This window comes from Sphaeramia orbicularis, chromosome 1 (genome assembly GCF_902148855.1).
Source record: "Sphaeramia orbicularis chromosome 1, fSphaOr1.1, whole genome shotgun sequence".
Classification (NCBI taxonomy): domain Eukaryota; kingdom Metazoa; phylum Chordata; class Actinopteri; order Kurtiformes; family Apogonidae; genus Sphaeramia; species Sphaeramia orbicularis.
In genome coordinates this window covers 17,346,851-17,363,428 of record NC_043957.1, presented here as the reverse complement: position 1 = coordinate 17,363,428, position 16,578 = coordinate 17,346,851, and the positions used below count along the sequence as shown (strand labels likewise).

The following is a 16,578-nucleotide window of genomic DNA, read 5'->3' as shown; positions in this document are numbered from 1 at the left end:
TCTGTGTAGTTAAAAATTTAATAAGTAATAGAACTACATTATTGATGTTCTCAAGCTCATGTAACATTTGAGTATTTTTTGAATCATTTCCTATTAACAATGAATGGATCTTGTCTAATATTTTCTAAATATTTTCATCAGATGAACATTATATAGAAATAATGTTATGTCTACCTCTCAGCATCTGTCCCACATTGTCCCATATAAACATACCTTTGCCCTCTATTTGACTTGTTGCATACTCTGAATGACCATGTACTAACCTCAGGCTGACAGTCGGTGTTTCTGGACACACTAGGACACAGTCCCAGCAGTCACTCCCTTTGTTTTTGTACAGGGACATGCGTCCTTCCACACGGACTGGGATGTGTCCTCCATATTCAGATGCTGCCACATCCTTGACGCGGTATGGGTTGGCCAAGAGAGTTGAGGCAACTGAGTCAAGTATCCGTCCCAGAAACTGCATCGTAAACTGAGAAAGAGAACACAGTTTGGGTGCAATCTCTCTGACCTTTCCAACCCTTTGTGATCTGGCACTGAGGAAAGACAAACTTTTGATAGCACATGTGCTTCTCATGTTTATACTATATTTTCCCCTATTGATGAAACAGCATCTGATATCACTTCTAAGTCTGAAATTATATATATATATATATATATATATATATATATATATATATATATATATATATATATATATATATATATATATATATATATAAATATAATTTCAGATATATATAATTTTCAGACTCCCATTCTTCTTTAATAGTATCTTCCAGACTTTTTCGTAATAGTTTTGCTCATAGTCATTCTCTTCTTTCCATTATAAACAGTCTTTATGGACACTCCAACTATTTTTGAAATCTCCTTTGGTGTGACAAGTGCATTCAGCAAATCACACACTCTTCGACGTTTGCTTTCCTGATTACTCATATGGGCAAAAGTTTCTGAAAAGGTATGGATAATAGTGTTAGGTATGATTATGACATCAATATATGTTTGATTTCAAAACAATTGACGTAGTGCCTGCTGAGAAAAAACAACTAAATGTTCATTGTAAATTTAGCTTCCCCACCCTGTACATACATACACACATACACATACATACATACATACATATACATACATTATAAATATACATACATTATAAATATATATATATATATATATATATATATATATATATATATATATATATATATATATATATATACAGGGTGGGGAAGCAAAATTTACAATGAACATTTAGTTGTTTTTTCTCCGCAGGCACTACGTCAATTGATTTGAAACCAAACATATATTGATGTCATAATCATACCTAACACTATTATCCATACCTTTTCAGAAACTTTTGCCCATATGAGTAATCAGGAAAACAAACGTCAAAGAGTGTGTGATTTGCTGAATGCACTCATCACACCAAAGGAGATTTCAAAAATAGCTGGAGTGTCCATAAAGACTGTTTATAATGGAAAGAAGAGAATGACTATGAGCAAAACTATTACGAGAAAGTCTGGAAGATACTATTAAAGAAGAATGGGAGAAGTTGTCACCCGAATATTTGAGGAACACTTGCACAAGTTTCAGGAAGCATGTGAAGGCAGTTATTGAGAAAGAAGGAGGACACATAGAATAAAAACATTTTCTATTATGTACATTTTCTTGTGGCAAATAAATTCTCATGACTTTCAATAAACTAATTGGTCATACACTGTCTTTCAATCCCTGCCTCAAAATATTGTAAATTTTGCTTCCCCACCCTGTACACACACACTACAGTGATAGTGAGAATAGTGTACTTTGAAAGATGAATTATTTTAAGATTATTGGCAAAGAATTTCCTCACTATAATTTCCGTCAAGAGTTTGACAATATACTGTCAAATATATAAATACATTTGTTAACTGACCAAAATATTTTCTAATCAACGTACACACTCTACAGGTAATCGTTATGTGAATATATTCTGTTTACAAAGAAAGTGAACGTAAATTCCTAATGAATGTGTTCATTCTGTTGTTTTTACACAAATCTGCCCTCTCACACTCTTATCTTTAGTTGTCTTCATGAGGATTACCCGTATGGGGCTGGTGTCAATAATAATGAATCATTTATAATCTCCTCTGACACGGATGGACTCGGACACGAACAGTAGTTGGTTCAGTTCCACGGATATAAAGGTGGAATAACCGACGAAGTTGTACCGAATTAACTGTTAAGTTTAGCTTTTAAACTCTCCTAGTATTATTATGGGACTTACCTATAAACTAACAAATCTGACTGGTTTTTCGGTTTGTCTTTTCCTATATCTCCACCAGACCTTCCAATAAATTACAGATTAACAGTCAGCTAGTCTTCAGTCAAATAGTGAATAAGTTCCTCTGTTTCTGCTGCTCACGAGTTTCTACTTGACACGAATCAATTCGTCATAAAACCGATGCTAAAAGCTACAGCACACTGTCAGCACAACATCCTATGAGTAAGTTTACTAATGGACTAATATCCGAACCACTTTCAGCATTTGGTACAGTTAGCTTTCTACTGGGTGAAGCTAATCGCATTAACCGACATTGTGCTCTTACCTGCTAGCTCTCCTCCTGACTTCTGACAGCTACATCAAGAGCCATGCGCTGACACACAACCTTGCTACAACTCTTGATTCATCCAATCAGAGCCCGAGAATTTAACATTGCTAGGTAAAAAGGCGGGCTTAAGGTTGTTCGCTTCAAAACACCAAACAAAACAACACAAAACACAAGTGGTGTAGAGAATAACCTTTGAAATACTACTGCAAATTCAGCAGCTTTATTTATTTATTGCTGTTTAAGAATTCACTGTTTTCATTCCAAAGCTATTACACCATTGACCACAAGTCTACGCAACACTGAATAATAATTACCTTGAACACATGCAATAATGTGCAATAAGGTCATAATTGAGGGTGCATGGTTGTGTAGTGTGCATTTTTATGCATCTTTACTTTTTATTCTGTTTTATGTACTTAATTAGAAGTACTTCATCTTACCCTGGATTTCATTTTATTTTTTATACAGTGACAATAAATGAAATCTAGTCTAGTCTAATCTAATTTCTGTAAATGAATCAGAATTAGACAAGTGAGTTCTTTTCATTTGCAGTCTATGAACAAAAAATGTTGCTCTAGAAAATAAAGTAAGGTTACATAAATACAATATTTTTCACAAAAGATAAAAAAAAAAATTACAAATGCCTAAACATACACAAGTACTAAAACTGTGTTAACATACAATTAACCAAAGCATTTCACATTAGATACATTCTTTCAGTCATTCAGAGATTTTCAAAAATGAGAGAGAGAGAACCTAATATGTAGGGGTGACAGCATGTATGCTGGGATATTGAGTCATTTGGGACAGCATAAGAAAACAGCATTGAATTTCTACTCTTAAAAGTGTGAGCTAAAGCAGTTGGTGGTGCGACATGCTGTGGAAACACATGAAGTCATACGACATATACCCTGTATCAGAGTGCGAATTACCCCTCCATAATTGGGGGGGTAACCTCCTGACTCAGCGTCCTGCACTCTGCTATTCTCCTGTCGTCTCCCTGCTGCCTGCAGAATGCAATGTAACTGCAGTGACACATTTATACTGTAATTGTCAGTAGATCTTAGTGCTACTATTTCCTACTTACTCCTTAAGCACCCAAAAGTGTCTGATGTCAGTCTGCCCTTTCCTTTTCCTCATACTGTCTCTGTGAACAAAATCAAATCTTAATTCAATGAAATAGTATCTGGGCTCTCAGGTGAAGTTACAAATATCTAACTATAAATAAGAAATTATGGAACGTGGAATATATGTGTGTGTGTGTGTGTGTGTGTGTGTGTGTGTGTGTGTGTGTGTGTGTGTGTGTGTGTGTGTGAGATGCTGTCTCCAATCAAGGCAGCCATTTATTGTAAAAAAAAAAAAAAAAAAAACAGCCAAAGCTTTTAATTTGCTGTGTCTCAGAAGGATATGACTGAGCTTTGAACTTTGACCTTAACCTTGAACTCAGCACCACCTACTGAGCCAGTAATACCGAACATAGATGACTATGGGTGAAAAGAACCAGAAAAGAATGTTGTCTTGTGAGTTAAAAATACATGTGGATGTAGAAGGACATCCTGACATTTTGAGTGAAATGCATTTGACAAAATGTTTCTATCATACTAAACAGTATTAGTACTGGTGCAAAATAATTCATTAGTGCATCCACTCTACTGTCTACATCATTCAATTTGACAAAACAAGAAAAAGACAAGTTATTTACAATAAATGTCTCCAATTTAATTCACTCCAGTGTTCAGAAAAACTTTGTGAATAAATGCACAATAATCAGCCAACAGCTGGAAGTCAGAGTGACAAACTACATATCCTGTTGGCGACAATAAATAATACGTTATACAGTCAAATTGCAACACATCCGTAACACACCTCAGGTGTGTCATCTAAAAGAAGAAGTCAAAAGCATATGCCTCCAGTTTACATTTGTTTCCATTATCTCACCACAGTGGACTTCACATACATGGGTTAGAGTTAGGCTTAACCCTAACCCTTACCCTGACCAATGGGTCAATGCCCCTTAAAGATGCTGTATTCTTCAAATATTTTGCAAATTCCTCATCTCAGTAATACACCCCTTTCACACATAAATGTGTGTGAATGACATTCATGAGACTTAAAATTATGGTGGAAGGTGAGACTATATTTTACATCTATTTTTAAAACTCATTTCAGTTATTTTTATAACCGTATGGTGGTGTAGATGGTGGTGAGCAGTGGTTTGAAATAGTAAGGGCAAATATGCTCTGAGTATCTGAGGTGTGTGGGATGTAGGTTCATTTAGCCTTACCTTTCACATTTAGACCTAACTGCAAATTGTACATTTTTGTGTTTGTACTGTTCTAGGAAATTCAAACCAGGAAACAGAAAGTAGCATGAACCTGAGGAAGCTACTGTCATTCTGCATTTAGAGACTTTGGTCAACCCCTCAACAGCAGAACCAGGTGTGTATGGCCCAGATTTGAGGCTCTCAGACCTCTGGTAGAGGACCCGAGCCATTTATTTATATTTTTATATATAAGTTGCACCCTCAGTTTGTACAGTGTGGGGATGAAAGCTCAGAGTAAATGCAAAGGTTGTTACATCAAAACAGAGAAAACTGAAGAAAAAGTGACTTTTTGAGTAAAAATATGTCATTATTATTATTATTATTATTATTATTATTATTATTATTATTATTATTATTATTATTATATTATTGTTGTTGTATCGTTATTGTTATTTTAATTATTATTAGTAGTAGTGGTATTCTTAGTAGTAGTGATTTATTTTGTTTTTAATGCAGTGAAGCACATTGGTCAATTTAGGCTGTTGTGCTTTTTTCATGAAGGGTGATTGATTGATTGATTGATTGATTGATTGATTGATTGATGTGAAGCGTTCATTTGTAACTGCGGCTGTGTGATGTGTTGCTGCAGATGTGGGCGGACCCTGGCATCAGACGGTGATGATGATGAAGGGCAGAGGCAGCGCGCGGTTCTTCGCATCCTCCTGAGTGTCTTCAGCGTTGCCAGGGCGACAGTGGGGGCTGACCTCGGCCACGTGACAGATAGCAGGCTGGTTCGGCCGCCGTGCTGGTGTGTGTCCGTGTGTATTTGTATGTGTGTCTGGCTGCATTCGGCCTGAGCAGAGCAGACGCCGGAGACACAAACACAGACAGGTAGCCTAGTCAGGGACACGAAAGATGGAGCTCTCGGCGGCGGGAGATCGCGTTTTCGCCGCGGAAGCCATACTGAAACGCCGAGTCCGAAAGGTGAGTAAGAGCCGCCTCCGTCCCGCGTGTTTTGGCTCTGTGCGGATGTTGGCCCCGGTCCGCACGGAACGGCACTCCTCCGGTCTATAGGCTCCGTGCTCCCCTTCTGCCTATGCGGTGCTATGGAGGCCTTCGGGCTCGCGGATGCCTTCACTTTGCTAGCACCAGTTAGCTTAATGCTAACTAGCAAGGCTATCAGTCATGGCTGGTATTTTCAGGCAGTAGCAGGGTAATAAAAACAGCGACACAAAGAAGGGACGAGAAGCAAAAGAACAACAGCCGCGACGATGGGGTGAGAGCGGGGCTGTTAAAATGGAGGAGCCGGATTTCTGTGGCAGCTAACGGCAGCTAAAGCTAGACGATCACAGAGAGCTTTTACAGCCTTTGGTGGAGTTTGGAGCTCATTATTAAAAGGCAGCAGAGATATGACTGGATTCTGCAGGAGTGACAGATATGGTTTATTTAAGTGTATTCATTCCATCACCTATTGGAGAAAGTACATTATAATCCACACTACAGGTTAGGCTTTAATTTATTTGTGTCATATCAGTCCTATATGTCTTATCACTAAAACTTATGCGATGGCAGGACATCAGCTCAAATGGCTGATATCCATAGTCAACCAGGAGGCCCAACATGTCTCCAAAGTTGACTTCATATCCTTCTAAAACTTTGCAGTTGCATCCTTTAACATAGCAGCATAGTAGTAGTAGTTGTAGTAGTTGTAGTAGAATAGAATAGAACAGAATAGAATCCCTTTATTGTCATTATACATATGTACAACGAAATTAAAAGACTCAACTCTCTAGTGGTGTGTAGTGCAAAACAGTTTAAAAGAAAAGAAAGTGTGTGTGTGTGTGTGTGTGTGTGTGTGTATATATAATAGAAACAAGCATGTCAACCAACCAAGAAACAGTTGAGATAAATGATAAATATGTATTACACTTTGACCCTGGCTGGACACTAAGGATATATGTTAAATATGTATCTTTCTTTGAGGTATTGTCACTGCACTGTGTTCAGTACCCGTATTGCGCTTGGGTAAAATGTGCTGCTAAATGTGGAGGTGCAGGCCTGGATGAACCTGTACCTCTTCCCTGTGGGTAGGAGTAGTTACAGTGAACGTGTGATTGCATATGGATTGTATCAGGCAATAGATTTAGCTTAAATGACAGTTGATGATAAACTTTACAGAGAATCAGAATCGTCTTTATTCACCAAGTACATAAACAAATGCAAAGAATTCTTGGCCAGTAGATGTTGTCTCTAGTAAATTATAAATATAAGATGTAATAAACAACGTAAGAAAAGTAATCAAAATAACTATGTACATGTAAGGGCACAGTAGTAACCTTTATTTAGTTATAGTGCAGTTTTTTTGTGCAATTGTGGGTATCAAGAGAGAATTAACTGTTCATTAAAGTGACTGCTGTGGTGAGCAAGCTAGTCCAGTGTCTGGAGTACAACAAAAAAGAGCAAAATCATTAAGGTAAATGAAAGAAAACACATATTTCAACCAAACACTCCAGAATACAGAACGCAACAAACTAAGCTCAAACAAAAAATGTGAAATACAAAATGTACAATCACTTAAATTTAATACATTAATAGCACTTTGTGTCTGAAATTTCTTGTCTTTTAGTTGTACAAACTGTTTAACTGAATGTTTTACTATTAAAATAGATAAACTAGATTAAGTCATATATATGTAGGTTATTTCTTAAAGAGTTAGGACCTTTAATCATATTAAACCCATTATGTTACAATGCAAACAAGCTTTAAAAATATTAATAATATCAGAAGCCAATGAAGTACCACCATTGTAGTATTCAGGAAAAGTACCATCTATCAAGCCTTTCAGCAATGAGTGGAAATTGCAAAGTAGCATAATGCAGGAAATCATTTGGCCAGTCCTTCACAGATTTAGAACACATTGGTAATAGAAATAAAAATATTAGATGACGCCAACATGTTTTACAATTGTACCAAACTATGGTTTAAACTAAAACAGGTCTGTGAGTACTAAGTCATGTTTATATTTGTTTGTAGTTCAAAGAGTCCTTGTTTCTTTTTTGTCAGACAGATAAAACATGTGACATGTCTTTGTTGTTCAGTTATTTGTCTGAGGTCTACACAATTAATCAAACTGTGTTTGCTTTTTGTCACAATATCAGCCTGTGCTATTATATAATCGTAAGAGGCTGAAATTTAAGGTCCAGATTTAGGAGGATTTAGGGCGATCCAATCGTAGAACTGGAAAAAACATCTGTTCTAAAGTGATATTTTGCAATCAGTGACATAGAGCAGAGAACGGTACTGTGTAAAGCATTTAAAATAAAAGTTGCAACATTTTTATGCATATTTTTATCAAGTTTTTTTCCGTATGCTTGATATTTCTAAGTGTGTAATCTGTGCATTGCTTTTGGTAACCATCTAAACAACTGAAAATCACAATGTTGATTGGAACAATTGCAGCATGTCTTTTTCACCAAATCTTGCTGTCCTGGTTCATATTAGTTCATATGCTTGTTTCCTGATTTGTAACTATACTTATATGTGTTGTCCTGGTTAAATAAATGAAAATAATAATACTGTTGATTGCAGCCATAGATGCTCCAAATTGGAATGTAAAAAGTGTGTGAAAATATGTCCCTTATTGATGAACCTGCTCTTTGTGAGGTGTAGAAATACCAGGGTTTGATCAGGTTTCTTACAAAAAAAGGGCTTCGTTGCATTAGGAACATGCACTGTTTAGGCTAGTTTGGGGTGTTGTGTAATGGCACACGCACAATCCACACAAATGTAAAATGCAGATTAACACAACAAAGACTCTACTGCAGAAAGGATGTTGATGCAGGTACATTTTAGATTCAGAGGGTCTGAAACAGGAGCTGTTTTTGGTAACCCATCATTGGCCTTTCTTTCTTTCAGGGTAGACTTGAATACCTGGTAAAATGGAAGGGCTGGGCAATGAAGTAAGTGTTTCTTCAAATATTAACTATAATGGCACTGTTTAAACCTTGGTGTTGTTATTGTGCAGCGTCCAGCTATGTTTTGTAATGCTTAACATCCCATTATTAAGGTGAAAATGTGTATTGCTTGTGACACTCCTGCTGTTTTCTTTGCTGAGTTTTTCTGTCTTTGTTCAGACATAGCACCTGGGAGCCAGAGGAAAACATTCTTGATGACAGGCTGATACTGGGCTTCGAGCAAAAGTATGTCTGTAAATGATGAGAGTGATTGTACTTGTGTCATTTTGTACTTTGTTACTGAACTTTGAGCTTAGCATCATCTGCTTTAAGGTTTATTTCCTTCCAGACTTGAATGTCAAAGGCTGGCTTCAGGTCTACTCCTGTGAAAATCTAGTTTGAGTCTTTAACACTGCAACACTTTTGTCTGAATGTAAAGGTCCCTCAGTCCCCGATACCTTTGTTTACATCACTTCCAAGCCTTTGTTGCTCACAAAGTAGACGTTTACAGTAAACTGAAATGGACAGGAGACTGAAACGACACCGTAAAATGGTCAAAACGGAAATGACACATCAAATGGAAAGAGTGGATATGTGCAGACAGAGAACTCAGCTTTGTTCAGATGTAGGTTTGAGTGCTATCTGTGCTCGAATGCACTACTTTCAGACGCCCACCATTTTCTTCACTCTCCTCCCTTTTGATTAGTTTAATTTCCTTACACTCTTCTCTTCACTTGTCTCAGTGATAGTTATTGTTTGTTGAAAATGCATTTGTTCCCCTTTTAGGGAACGGGAAAGGGAAATGCATGGACCGAAGAAACGGGGACCAAAACCCAAAAAATTTGCAATGAAGGTAATTGTTGTTTTGAACTTGCAGCACTGGCAGATACCATTTTGACATGAAAAGTTAATGGATAGTAATTGAGTTTGTGAACCGGTATTAAAGTGTTTGATACATTATACTGGTCTACAACTAAAATGCCTTGTTTAAGTCACTAATAAATAAAAATTCAGTCCAAATGCTGGTTGGCTGTAATTTCACAGATACAGTCTTGGGTCAGAATATGAAATGGTGAGAATTAATTATAGAATGGATTTTAATCCAAAGGAATGTTTGTGTCAGATCTACTTCAAAACACCGTCTGTACATTATATTATGTTCACTTCGCAGGTTCTTTAGACTGGAATATATATCTAAATCTGTTGGATAAATGGACATAAACCAGAATATATGTGTTTTAAAACTTTATCATATACATTGAAGATATTAGATAACCAGCCCTTTGGTCAGATTTCCAATTCATCTTATTAAAGTATGTAAGATTTAGCGCATTTAATCTCAGAGGCATATAATGTCTAAAACAGTTGTATACCAGTGTAATCAAGGTGCCTCTTTCACTCATAACTGTTAAACCGTGTTAACAGAGACAAGAGATACAGCAGCTTCAGTATAAACCGTTCTGATCATAGTATGGGGTATGTAGTGATGAACAGGATATGACAGTGAATGCAGGTATCTGCATAATCATTTCTAAGATCACGTTCACTGTTAATTTTTCTTGATTGTTCTTTACCTCAGGCCCGGTCTCAGAAAGGAGAGACGAGCAGCCGAGCTACAAACTCTCGCCAAACTACATCTCGCACCTCTTCGTCCAGCTCCATGCGAGCAGCTCCCTCTTCTTCTGCCTCTCCGCGTCAATTAGCATCTTCATCGTCCTCATCATCATCTGTGGCCCCCACTCCTAAACTCAACTCCCTCGCAGCCACTCACAAACTGAAGAAAGATATACATCGCTGCCACCGTATGTCCAGGCGCCCCCTGCCACGCTCAGACCCAATGGCGCCCACCTTCACCAACCCCGGTGGGTTCCCCTCCCGCCTCCACGTGTCCCCCTTTTCTGAGACCGTCCGCATCCTGAACCGCAGAGTCAAACCCCGGGAGGTGAAGAGAGGCCGAATCATCCTCAACCTAAAGGTCATTGACAAGCCCGGAAGAGGAGGCACGACCTCGAGCAGCAGGAATACGGCACAAGGACGCCAAAACATCCCGTCTCGCAATCGTATCATTGGGAAGAAGGGTGAGGCCCCTTACAGACCTTTCCAGCCTCCTCTAAAGATGCTCGGGTTCCCCATGTATGGGAAGCCATTTGGGCTGCAGTGTGGAGGTCCGGTGACCTTCCCCTCCCACCCTGGCTCCTGCTCTGCTACAGGTCCCAGGGACACCCACTCCACATCGTCCCAGTACCAGACCCCTCCATCTCCTTCCAGCTCCAGTGGTTCTGAAGGGAAGTCTCCAACCACTGCTCCAGTTGCCTCACAGTCCCAGTCAGCACCAGGAGCTCCTACACCTGGACCACCTTCCAGTGAGGGTCCAAAATCCAACAAATCTCAAACTGAGCCGAAGAAAGTCCAGAGCACCAAACCTCCTGCTCCCGTCCTGTCCTCAGATGCAACAACCTCCTCCTTCCTACCCTCCTCGCCCTCAGCTTCCTCTGTGGAAGATGAAGAGGAAGGGGGCGCGGATCGCTCTGCACCTCCTGAGGGAGGCCAAACAAGCGCACGCCAACGCCAGGCTAAACGCCAGCCACCCACAGCCACCACTAATCCCTCTGCCACCCCTGGGGACCAGAGTGCCACCCCTGTCGAACCAAAACGGGTGCCGGCCGAGGGAGACCCCGACTGGCACCCTGAAATGGCTCCAAGCTGCAAAGACGTGGTAGTCACCGATGTGACCACCAACCTCGTCACAGTCACTATAAAAGAGTTCCCTTCCCCCGCATCCTGCCCTGCCTCACCCTCTGCAAGCCTTGAAAACACCTCGTCCCCTCCCCCTAGCTCCACCCCTGATGACCCCTCCCCACCCAAGCCATAGGAGACCAGATGTTAGGAAACCCGTTGCCATTGATGATAAAAAAAAAAAAAAGATCTCATGCCAGTGTTGCCACTTAAATCCCCTCCTCCCTTTTTATCAAAGGTCTGTCCATACTTGTGTAATACTTAATGAAATGTAATGTAACCAAACACCGCCCAGCCATTGAAGAGTAAGAAAAGAACATATTTTTTTTAAAAGAAGTGTATACATTTGAAAAGGGGCAGCTAATATGCCACCTTGTCACTTAAATTGCCATATCTTGTCCACTTGCACAGCACTGACTCTTTAAAGCAGGGTGGATCAAAATGCTATTTGTTTCCCTTCACTTGCATCAGACATGCAGACTTTAGCTTGAAGGGCCGTGTTCCGACTGCCGGCTCACATTTCTTGTCTCGCATGTCTAGAATGTATGCAGACTGATTTTGGAAAGTCTGGACGGCAAGCGCACCTAACATCCGAGGCTAGAAAAATGCAAGGAAACTGCATCATCAGTGTAGCTACTTAGTCAGTGACGAAACTCACCTCATCCTTCACAGACATCAATAGTCTGGCTCAAAAGATCTGATTTGAGAAACTAATCTGATTTGCGTGCAGTCTGAACACAGCCTCTGATCTTACCCAGATTGTCCTGAAAGTGGAACTCTCACCTATCTTGTGTGTGGGATTCGTTTTGAACAAGCACACTTATATATCCATGTGAAGGAAACAGATATATGGTTTTGATCCAGGCCCTGCTATGAAGGCTGGTATCGACATCCTTCTGGTGTTACGCCAATATCCTGCCCCCCCCTCCCCCCAACTCCATTGGAAGTCCAGCTTGGTAATGATAAATGAGGTGATGTGTTTTTGCACTTAACATGGTTGCTCTCTCATTTATTGCATCAATTCAGCGAGGTAAATGCAATGCACTTGACTGCATCGAAAAACAACCTGTTCTATGTAGTTCATCAATTTTTCAAGGCCTTTTCCTCTTGCTCTCTTGAATGCACATGCATATACATACAGTATGAGTAAGTATATATATGCACGCACAACCTTAAAAGCTGCAAAAGATTATACATAAACAGACTAAGTTATTGCTGTCTTTGCCGTCTTTCCCTGCTTGCCTTGTTTTCTCACGAACCCACCACTTTTCCTCTGCTCTGTCAAGTCCACCAAGACTCTAAACTGGCCTGCAGTTAGTCGTACATTTTTCTGTTTACTAGATTCAGATTTGCACCATAAAACTTGCCGAGGTCTTCGAGTTCGATTTTCTGGCTTACAGTTCAGACTATGAAATGACCTTCAGCCAGTAACCAAATGCAGAAAAATACAGTAGCGTGTTGGCGTTTGATGCCTACGGGGACATGTATAAGGCAGCTTTAGTTTGTACTATACTGACAAGTTGTACACCTGCTTTGTTCTATTAGATTTTAAGTGAACTGTGCTTTCTAAGTTTATTCCTAAATGGTAGTTGCAGTGAAAACCATCCATCAGGAACTGGAGGACAAAGGTCATTTAGCTTTTTTTCATTCAGATCATTTTCTCTCTTAATAGGAGAGATGCTCTAAATGGGTAATTTTCTCCTAATATAAGATAGTGAAGGAATATTTAGAAAAACTCTTGCCTACTGTGACTTTCTCAGCTTTGTTTTTTTTTTTTTTCCACCTAACACCACACATAGTCTGAAAAACATCAGATTCTTCATGTATAAAATGCTAAATTATAATCACATTTGCAGCCTGAATGTGAACGCATTAACAAGTCCTCTTATTTCTTCTCTGCACGTTGCTATCACAGCAAATCTGCTTTTGTCATTTCGTAGACAATTCTTTGCGGTAACTTCAATTCAGAAACAGCTGCACAAAGAATAAGAGTAGAACCGTCTCTGGACCTGAACGCTTCATTTCAGGCTCCTGTTGTGGCGTCATCTTTGTGCTGGAGTCTCTGTGACCAGCCTTCATACGCTGACCTTTGACCTTGTACATTCTTCACTGTGTTGATGCATCAGTCTCAGAACATAAAGAGGAAAACATCTGTGTTTGACTTGAAGCCAGATTGATGTAACAGCCTGAAGCACAAAACATCTCCAGTTTCTATTCATGTCTAGTTGTCAAGATTAGTCTTGGTATCGAACTGATGTCAGCACCGCTTTTTGAAGGTTCCAGCTTGTTTTTTTTTTTTTATTATTATTATTCTGTTTTATCTTGTCTCAGCCAAACAGGGCTCAGTTCTATCTCAAAACTAGTCAAAACCACAATGACTCACTTAACAGCAGTCATAGGACTTAATGTAAAACTTCCTTAACAATTTGATTCATTTGTAATTTGACATTTTTGGAGAAGAAGCTGTGTCTGTCTGGAGGAGATATCAGCTACATCTAACAATAATAACATTTTTAAGCTCAAATCATCATGGCGTAATCTGTAGCTGATATAGGACCAAAAGGGAATACAGCAGAGGATAAGTACTGCAATGATTATCGAAAAAAACTGATGTAAACATTTATAGGCACATAAAGAATAGTAGCATAACTAGTGATGGCATCTAATATTATCTGGACATATTCAGCACCTTTAGAAAGATTGTAGATGTTTCTCAAAGTCGAGGGAGGATCCTTAAAGCTGCAGTGTTTGATAGTATTTTAAAGTAAATTAGGGGAACGATCCATAATTATATTTTAAGCGTATTGCAGTTGAAGTGGTCTGAGAAGATTTTAGCATTTATTCCAGACTTCTGTTTTCAGGCTGAAGAAAATATAACCCATGACTCTCTGATTTTGTCTAATCACAGGTAGAAAGGATTGTGATTGACAGCTGTAATTGCCAATCACTGATCAGATTCTGTCAGACGTGACCAGGACGAGATCTTACCGCTCTACAGAAAAACATCTTCCCTCGAAACATCACATCATCAGTCTTGATTCGTTGAGGGAGTAGAGTACTGCCGAAGGGAAGGCACGTATTTTTGACCTCTGATGTTTTCCGCCTGATTCCAGCTCTTGCAGCTTTAAGGCGCTTCCACTTCCATGATTCCACAACTTTACATTTCGACTGATCCAGTGTCTGGAAACCTTCCAAGGACTACGTTCTTTGCTCTGTGAATGTTCAAAGACGTTCCTGTGTATCCTTGGCAAACACCATCCCGCGCAAAAGCCTTTTAAAAATGACAGAGCTATCCAGTTGGCTGGTGCAAATGCAAAGTATAATGTATTTTATTGTTCTAGTAAATGTATTTATTAGTGTCAAAATTGACTGTAGTACTGTCAGTGTCAATGCGTAGGAAGGATTCAGCTTACATGGATGTATCCTTGACTTGGAAAGGCTGTTAGTTTCAGATACGTAATTAGGTACAAATGCTGCCTAATTTAGTTAACCCGTTCCCAGGGACTTTTAAACTTTGTGAGAGATTTATGGGACGGGGCATGTGGTGACGAGTACTTGTTACTCTTTCTTTTTTTTGTTTTTTTTTTGCTTGAGTAGAATTGCAGAATGTAATGCCGTCGCTTTGTATCTGGTCCGGTCTTGGTTTCTGACACCTCCAACTCTTAATTGCATCTTACACTGGAAAAAACGTCAAAATCTTACCAAGTCTATTTTTCTCATTTCTAGTCAAAATATCTAAGACATGATCACCTAAAGAGTAACTTTTCAGTAAGATATAAGAACTTATTTTTAGACAATAGATCTTAAAAATCTTATTTGGAGAAGTCATACGAGGATAATTTTCACCTGTTCCGCTGGAAGATTTTTTTTTTTTTTTTTTTGGTTGACTTGAGCGCAGACCTTCGCCAAGGCAGATCAGTGTGTCGTTGTCGTCCCCCCCCCACACACACACACACAAAAAGAAAAAATCATTTGCTCTTTGTGCCAGTATCAACATTTCCTGAAAATTTCATCCAAATCCGTCCATAACTTTTTCAGTTATGTTGCTAACTAACAAACAAACAAACCCTGGCAAAAACAACCTCCTTGGCAGAGGTAATTAAGCATAAATTAGAAAAGCACTTGGAGAGCGCAGACCTTCGCCAAGGCAGATCACCCCCCCCCTCCCAAAAAATCACCACCAAAATGTAAGCATTTGTTCCTTGTGCCAGTATTAACATTTCCTGAAAATTTCATCCAAATCTGTCCATAACTTTTTGAGTAATCTTGCTAACAGACAGACAAACCTCGATGAAAGCATAACCTCTGCCAATGGAACAAGTGAAAATTACTTTGGTAAGATTTCTTGAAATGAGATTTTCAAGATCAATTGTCTAAAAATAAGTTCTTGTATCTCACTGAAAAGTTCCTCTTTAGGTGATTATGTCTTTAAGTGTGAAGAGATATTTTGACTAGAAATGAGAAAAATACACTTGGTTAAATTTTGATTTTTTTTTTTTTTTTTTTTTTTCTCCAGTGTAGTGGCAGATAATGCTCAGCCAAATGTTAAATCTTCCAGCCGTCTTGGTTACTCATGCTTTCCCAACGGGCCAATTAGCTGCTTTCCAGTCCTGCTCTGGCTCTGGCTGCTGACTTCGGACCAGTTGCCTCATAAACAAAAATGAAAGGATATTGGCACGGTTCTTTTTTTTTTTTTTTTTTTTTTTTTTTTTTTTGTCTGTGTGTGAACTCTGTCCTCTAGTTTCATCATCCCAGAGGCAGTGTTTTTCAACTTGCTTAGTTTCATGTTGTGTCTATTACCCGTTTGTTGCTGACTCTGAACGTCTGCCGAGCTCATGCAGTTCAAGTTTCCAACAAAGACGTCTGAAATGTTACGGTGCGTTGAACAGAAACGCGGCCCTTTACACCTTCAGACTCCAGACTTTGTTCCGGTGTTGCCTGCCCTTTCTGGACTTTTAATCCCAGACCTTGCCTCTTACTCTGCTGTTCCTGTGTGTTACAGTATTTCAAGAAAACATCCGCATGTGTTGCCTTATAG

General features: G+C 39.1%; 2 protein-coding genes across 4 annotated transcripts in view; one reads left to right on the top strand and one right to left on the bottom strand.

Moving 5' to 3' along the window:
- Positions 1 to 2,638, bottom strand: part of pla2g6 (phospholipase A2, group VI (cytosolic, calcium-independent)) — a 29,217-nt gene extending 26,579 nt beyond the window's left edge. For 2 of the 3 annotated variants that reach the window (XM_030160637.1, XM_030160760.1), the window contains exons 1-2: positions 2,586 to 2,638; positions 264 to 472 (exon numbers count right to left, since the gene is read on the bottom strand). In XM_030160637.1, the coding sequence (XP_030016497.1) occupies positions 264 to 466 (203 nt within the window). In that variant the 5' untranslated portion in view covers positions 467 to 472; positions 2,586 to 2,638. The other variant, XM_030160678.1, reaches the window with a different exon arrangement.
- A 2,935-nt stretch (positions 2,639 to 5,573) lies between these two features.
- cbx6a (chromobox homolog 6a) lies at positions 5,574 to 14,536 on the top strand. The gene is made up of 5 exons (XM_030162767.1): positions 5,574 to 5,835; positions 8,767 to 8,810; positions 8,985 to 9,050; positions 9,591 to 9,657; positions 10,384 to 14,536. The coding sequence occupies exons 1-5, from the start codon at positions 5,767 to 5,769 to the stop codon at positions 11,674 to 11,676; spliced, it is 1,539 nt and encodes a 512-aa protein (XP_030018627.1). The 5' UTR covers positions 5,574 to 5,766; the 3' UTR covers positions 11,677 to 14,536.
- Positions 14,537 to 16,578: the final 2,042 nt, after the last annotated feature.